The 7,460-nt window shown below is 36.9% G+C and overlaps 1 protein-coding gene across 2 annotated transcripts; it reads left to right on the top strand.

Moving 5' to 3' along the window:
- Positions 1-3,125: 3,125 nt before the first annotated feature.
- On the top strand, positions 3,126-7,232 carry LOC118567041 (B2 bradykinin receptor-like). Of its 2 annotated transcripts, XR_004933441.1 has the most exons (3): positions 3,126-3,219; positions 3,870-4,941; positions 6,322-7,232. XR_004933441.1 is itself a non-coding variant. In XM_036151025.1 (2 exons), the coding sequence occupies exons 1-2, from the start codon at positions 3,200-3,202 to the stop codon at positions 4,888-4,890; spliced, it is 1,041 nt and encodes a 346-aa protein (XP_036006918.1). In that variant the 5' UTR covers positions 3,126-3,199; the 3' UTR covers positions 4,891-7,232. The 2 variants fall into 2 exon arrangements, 1 of the variants encoding a protein (XP_036006918.1); XM_036151025.1 differs by having other exon boundaries at positions 3,870-7,232.
- The last annotated feature ends 228 nt before the right edge of the window (positions 7,233-7,460 follow it).

Raw genomic sequence — 7,460 nt, 5'->3', positions numbered from 1 at the left:
ATGGGCATACATTGAAACTGGTCTCCTCGTTTTACTTCCCTCAAAATTGTCATTAACCAACTGATGTCATTAAATATGTTCAGCAGATTTCAAGTCGGGGTTAAACACAGATCCACGCCTTATGACCGGACATTTCTAATTCTCCACTTGTATTTAGGCAGTATCAAGTTAGTTATTTAGAGAATCTTAATAACAAAAACTGTCTGCGGTCACTTTGACCTACTTGTTGTGGGGAAGCCACTTGACCCGTTTTGTGATGTGTCAAGTGATCGGTGATAACACAGGTGACTCAAGGCTCTGCTCACAGACAACTTTTCCTGCTTTCACACCCAAGGTGCAAGTTGTTCATGCATTTAATTACAGCACTGTTTTCTTTGTAAGGGAAATCCGGTTTGAACAGTTAGGCGTGACGCAGATAACTGTCTGCATCAGTTTTCATTTTACCTGAACCCGTTCTGCTCAAGCAAACAAACACAACTTGACATCCTTTTGGTTTATTTCTTGTGGCTTTTTAGTATAAAAGATAAACTGAGCAGGAAGATCTTTACAGGAACTTTGACAAGAATCAGTACACAGACTACCAACACTGAGTACATTGCATTATCACTTAATGCATTGTGTAGATCTACTATTCTGGTTAAATGTTATTGTCTGTATTACTTATTTGCCGTAGTCTTCATTGACTTCGTTGACTCTACGCACTGGTTCTTTCTGTTGTGCATAAAGGCTCCCTCCTGCACTCAGAACTCCTCGTTTATTGCGTAGCACTAATTTAGAAGCAGGACGGTTCTGTTGAGCCCAGAGGATGATCTGATAGTTTTCAGGCGTTGCTTCAGGGGTTGTCAGTTTATCAGTTGTTGCTGCATAACGGCCTTTCTCAAAGTCTGAACGTGGGTCCAGATCCGGCTCTGTCGGTGCATTAGATCGGACAACAATCTGAAAAAAGAACATTACAGTAAAAGAGCAACAGAACCGATTCAGTCTGATTTTAGGCTCATTTATGAGGCTAGGACTGTTTCGTGACTTTCACTGAAAACATTACAAAACTATAAATTTATTGTTTTAATAGTATTTTTTTTTTTGCATTTTTATTAATTATGACACTACAGCAAATGATGAGATGGAGAACAACAAACCGTTTCCATAAAAAATTTATACTTTAGAAAAGGTGATAGTATGATGACAGCAACACTGAAGGTGTCCAATGATATCTCGACAGCTCTTGACAATAAGCAAAATTGTACTGTACTTTTAATTGATTTGTCAAAAGCCTTTGATTCTGCAAACCACATTTTACTCAAAGAGAGACTGATCAATATTGGATTATCTAAAAAGGCAGTTGGATTGATCTGTAATTATTTCACTGGCAGGTCCCAATGTGTTAAATCAGATAATATCCGATAATTCTCTCATTAATAAAAGGAGTGCCCCAAGACTCTGTTATGGAGCAACTCTTATTTACCATTTAACTCTTATTTACCATTTAACATAAACAATGTTGACCAGGATCTTGGTCATTTTTATGCTGATGATATGGTTATCTACAGCTTTACAAAAACTGTTAGTGTTTGTGTCTTTACATTACAAAATGCTTTTAACATAGTTCAGAACACCTTTCTACAACTGGATCTTACTGTAAATGCAAAGAAGAGCAAGTTTATGTTATTCTGAAGAACAAAGACCAATCTGCATATAAATCATCCAATTGTCACTTTTCATGGGGCAGAAATCGAAAGAGTTAAATCTTTTAAACATCTAGGTATTTTAATTGATGAGAATCTTAGTTTCAAAGAAGATGTTGAACATTTGGTTAGGAAACTAAGACTGAAAATGGGCTTTTATTTCAGAAATAGGCTCGGTTTTTCTTTCAATGCAAAAAATTTAAATTCTGCCCCCACAACATGGAACAATAAAAAAACGAAAAAAAAACGGTTCTTAAAGGAACTGGTTCCAATAGGCCAGTTTAAATTCTTGTTAAAAGGTTTGGAAATTAAATCCATGGTTTGTAAATATTTTAATATTCTTATGAAATTGTTATGAACTTGTCTGTAAAATACTGAATTGTTGAGAAATGTGCTGCTATTCTGGCTGGGACTCCCTTAAAAAAGAGATCAGCTATCTCAATGGGACTTTTCTGGTTAAATACAGGTTAAATAAAATAAAATAAAAACTATTTATTGTTGTAACATATTATATAACCTTATAACATAATGCATTTGATGATGGTCTGTTAGAGTTATTTTTATTATTCTCTACATGTTTTATGTTTATTGCATTTATCATGTATTTACTCATTGCTATTGAAAAGGTTTTAAGGTTTGAGTTTATTCAGACATCAGAGTATTTTTCAGAGGACTGATATCTCTCTGCTATGTTACAGAGTAAGGTCTGGTGCAAGAAACAGCCTCACCATAAATGTGTGAGCACTATCTTATCTGTGATTAATTGCACCCAGCCATCTGCATATTCTCCTTTTCCTGTTCAATTAATGCTCTATTGTCAAGGTTGTTCTGTATACCTGAAACTGCTAGTTTATGAGCTCAAAGGTAACGTTATAATATGTTTCCCCCTTCCTTAAGCTCTGCAATGAAACTAAGGCCCTCCCTTTTTGGGATAACAAAAAGTACAGCAGGAGCAGAGTGGATTTCAGAACAGGAAAGAGATGGAAAGGAATGCATGTCTCTGCTGGTCTCCTTGCAAGATTTAACCCTGTTGTCTCTCTTCTTTGTGCTGTTTAATGAAGGTTTTAGGTGTTTGAACCTGACATGGTCCAAGTAAGTGGTTGAGATGAAGTTTGAAACATACTTTAAAAACATTGTCCTCATTGATTCAGAACCACATAAGGATGGGTCATTGGATTATTTCTGGGTTTAAGGTAAAACCCAATAACCTTTTAATTTGATCTTCCTAATCCTACCTAACTTGTTTAAAGCACTAAAGTAGATTCCTTCCATGTTGTGACTTAGACAGAGAAGCTCTCCAGATCTTGCAGAATCACATGCAGCTACCAGTAGAAGAGAGAATGGGAGGGACATGCTGAAGAAGGGGTGGGAATGGAGCAAGCTATCTGTTGTTTAAAGATGTCTGACATCAGTTTAATATCAGTTTACCTACTTCAGCAAACAGCAACCACAGTGCCACAGAGGACAGAAGCAGTGGAGGCTTGAAGGGAAGTGCTGTTTGTTTTTTCTTCAGGAGAATGGCTCTTCTAACCACAAGGTATGTTCAAGCTTTGCTGTTATTTCTGACTGAACTTCTCATTTGTTCTCTAAAGACTCAGCAACAGTCATCTACAACATAATATTTACTGTTTTGCAAAGTGGACAATGTGTAATGTGCATTATGACCTGCATGCAGAGTGCAACACTGCAACACATAGAAACACCAGACTGACTGTATTCTGAAGGTGTCTAAAGCCAAAGAGCAGGTTTTATTTCATTTGACTCCAGACTCTGTGTGGCTCAATATGTTTTGTGCAAATATTCAAAGACTTTGAAGCGAAGAAGACATTATCAATTAAAACAACTGATCACAAGATTGTAAATACATTAATGGTCTAAGAAAGCTGAAGGTAACCTGAAATAGAAAATAAGCACCCTTTCATGAATGAACAGAAAACATTGTCCGTATCAAGTGGAGCCATGAAAACATTTATGCAAACAGCCTCAGCAGGTATTTCTAATTGTAAAGAAAATATGCAAAAAATGTTTTTAGCTCATTTTCATTTTAGACCTGCTGGCAATCCTGTAAGATCATTTGTTTATTCTTTGATTACTTTACATTCTAATATTTAAATTTACCTGCCTGATGTAAGTCTTTGGTCTTCAAACTGCAGATAATTTCACAGATTTCTCTCTGTTTTACTGCAGCATCTCTTCTAACTTGACCTCATCGGCTGGAGAAGGAAACCAAACAAACACCAGTCATTGCTCCCTTGGATCTGACAACTGGACCTTCACCTATGTCCCAGTTTATGTCATGGTCATATCTGTGCTGGGAATTGCCTTGAACATCTTCGTGCTGATGGTTTTCATCTTCCACAAGAAGCCTTGCAGCGTACCTGAGATCTACCTGACCAACTTGGCAGCTGCTGACCTGCTTCTGGTCTCCTTTTTGCCCTTCTGGGCCGTCAGTGCTTGGAAACGGTTTGAATGGATTTTTGGTTCTGCCTTGTGCAAAATGGTCAACGTGGGCATTCTGATGAACGTCTACTGCAGCATCTACTTCCTGGTTTTGGTCAGCATAGACCGGTATTTGGCTCTGGTCTATCCACTGTCCCATAAAACAATACGCCGGCCAAAATTTGCTAAAATCAGTTGTCTCCTGGTTTGGATTCTGGGATTTGTTCTTAGTGTTCCTAAACTTATCAACAGGGAATTGGTACTTCATGATAACGTTACCAAATGTGCTGAAAAAGATGAAACTATTTCTGACACATGTGAGTACATGATTTTGGCGCTTGCCTTCATCATTCCCGTTTCCATTATCATCTTCTGCACAATCAAGATTCTCCTAACTCTGAGAAGCAGGTTAATGGAACGAGAAAAGACAAAGGACAAGGATAAGAGGGCCACCACTTTGGTCCTGGCCGTCCTGCTAGCGTTCCTGATCTGTTGGCTTCCGTTTCATCTGCTCCGGATACCATCCCGGCTCCTGAATGCTGGTATTCTGACAAGCTGTAGCTCTAGGAAAACCATCTACTTCTGCGGGCAGATCTTCCTCTACTTAGCGTTCTTCAACAGTGTTCTCAACCCCGTTCTTTACGTCATTGCTGGGAAAAACTTCCAGAAGAAAGTTAAGGAGGTCTTCAATCATAGGAACCTCAAGCGGAATTCAACCTTCAGCCTCACCTCCACAAGTGCTAAACTATCAAGAAGTGTTAAATTCTAGTTAACGTTGAGCTGATGTGCCGGCAGCCCACCAGTGATTTTTATAATCCAGGTATGGAATCAAACAGTTTTAAGATACAACCTTAAAGCTATAGTGGGAATTTCCACTTTTTTATTGCCTTCTGCATTGTGAATAAATTAGTTTGATCAAGTATGACAACCGAAACTTTAAAAATAATCGCCTGTCAGTTTGGTAGCTGCCAATCATTTTTTTAGGAGTAGTAATAAGAACCTATTTAAATGAGAGAAATAGAAGGAATTAAGGAATACCTGACAGCCTGCAGCCATGCAAGCAAGCACGGCACCAGCCTGATAAATACCTCAGCTGTGTTTTCTTTGCACTTTACAAGTCAAAAAGGTTCAGGCTAGGCTGTAGAAGAGTTTGACTTAACTTCTTCAGGAAGGCAAAATCTAAAAACAGTTCATCCCTTTGGCTGCAGTCTGATCTTTCCCAAATAATTACAGCAATGAAGCTACATACTTTTGCTAAATCTGGTATATTCTTTTGTCAGAGCTGATGGACTAGAGAACAACATGCAAACAACAACAGATTGAGACAAGGAAGCTAATTATAAAAAGATCTTGCAAACAATCTTTACAAGATTCAGGTGTTTAAATTATAGGTAAATAACTCAAAAATGATGCTACAGTCATGTGAAAAACCCAAATTTTCTGTTGATCTAAGCCTGTAATGTTTTGCCTCCAGGAAAGTTTCAAAGGGCTGTCCAGATCGAGTCTACTAAAACCCAAACCCAAAAATCCAGAGCAGGTTTTGTGAAGTTTTATTTGGCATGTAGCTGAGGGGCCTATCCAGGAATCCTGTAAGAACAAGCGGGTATAGACAGACATACAGTATGTGCCAAAAGACCTGCTGATTTTAACCTTAATATCTGTTGCAGGGGCAAACAGTAAGGGACAGACATTCAAAAAATGGGCACAGGGAGGAACACAAAGTAATGCAAACGACATGCATATGCATGGAATTAAAATAATTACAATTAGTTAAAATAAGAGAGGTTATGATTGAAAGTTGTCTTGCAATCCTTTATCATTGCACAAAAATATTAAGCATAAAGTATTGCAAGCAAAAGCAAAAGTAAAGCATTTTCTTGATCTGTGAAAGATAACAGCAGTGAATAAAAGAACAGCAGGAAGGTACAAAACATACAGTTTCATGATTCACAACATTTGTGTTGTTCTGATGAAATGTACTAATTTCCTTAAAGTCATGAAGTTTGGAGAAAAGTAACGTGTCTTTGGTTTAAATCTATCTTAATGTTTTCAACTTTTTTTTAAATTAGTTTCTCCCTGATTGGCAGCCTTATTCTTTCTGATGTATATGTTTTTTTGTTTCTGTGTTTGATGCAGAAAATTGTATCTGGAAAAAGCATAAATGTATATCTATATATTGTTTGTATATCATAATGAGCAGATCAACAGGAATGAAGGGTGTGATCCATTCACTTCCAGAGCAGCTTTGTGTTGGACTTCCTGGTTCTATCTTTCACCATTTGACGGGATGGGACTCCAGATCCCGAAAACGTCTATCCAACCATGCAAACAACCAGAGCAATTCGAATAAAAACGCTTTCAGGGAAAACAAACACACACATTTTTTTTTTTTTGCTACTCAGTTGAATAGCATTACCAAATGTTTTATAATTGCAGAAGTAATGGACTGAAATTAAGATAATGGAAGGAATCAACCAGAGATGGAAGCATGTTTTCTGTAACTGTGACAGCGTGTGTAAAGTTCTTATTCAGCTTTTTAATGGTTGGATATTTCATGTGTATTTGTATGATTTTTGTGAATTTTGTTCTGTTTGTTATCTATATAGAATTGCTTTATGGAGCATTGATGAGTGTAAAAGAATATTTCTGTTAAGCATAAAATGTAAGCAGCTTTCTGCAGCTCTTAGCACACAAGTACTGCAGACTGTTTTCTCTTCAGTCACCTGTTTCACTCTCATGGACTATCTCTGCGGGCGGAAAAGCCACTTCCTTTATTCTGAGGAAACTTTGGTGTAACAACCTTTAAATAACAAATTGGTTCACGTAAATTTTGCAACATAGAAACTTGTGATCTATGCAGTTTACGAGTGATTAAGGTTTTGTAAAAACTGTCGTGTTTTTTAATTTGTCTTTTTGTCGAAGGCTAAATAAAGAAAGTAAAATGACCCTGTTGCAAGAACTTTTATCACTTTGGGTATATCCTTTTGTAAAGAAAGTCATTTTTCTGATGAAATAGAGCAGCAAGGCAGATGCAAATAGGCTCCGCCTCTCATCATTCTTTAGATATGTTTTAGAAATGTAATAAGTTTTTAGTCAATAAACTTTATATCTATATACTTGTTACTGATTTTATATTTGTCTGGTTTGTGACTATCCAGATGTTGACAATAACCCTCAGTAAAACTGTCTCATTGTTTTACTATATCTATGTGCCCACATAATATAAATGCATAACAGTTAAAACCTTAATTTTAAAAGACAGTTTGTATACCAAAGAGTGCAAAAGTGAGTCATGTAAGTCATGTGCATGTCATTCCAATAGAATATAATGAAGGTAAC

Source organism: Fundulus heteroclitus, chromosome 19 (genome assembly GCF_011125445.2).
Source record: "Fundulus heteroclitus isolate FHET01 chromosome 19, MU-UCD_Fhet_4.1, whole genome shotgun sequence".
NCBI classification, from domain to species: domain Eukaryota; kingdom Metazoa; phylum Chordata; class Actinopteri; order Cyprinodontiformes; family Fundulidae; genus Fundulus; species Fundulus heteroclitus.
The sequence above is the reverse complement of the archived record's forward strand: the minus strand, read 5'-3'. Positions and strand labels throughout refer to the sequence as shown.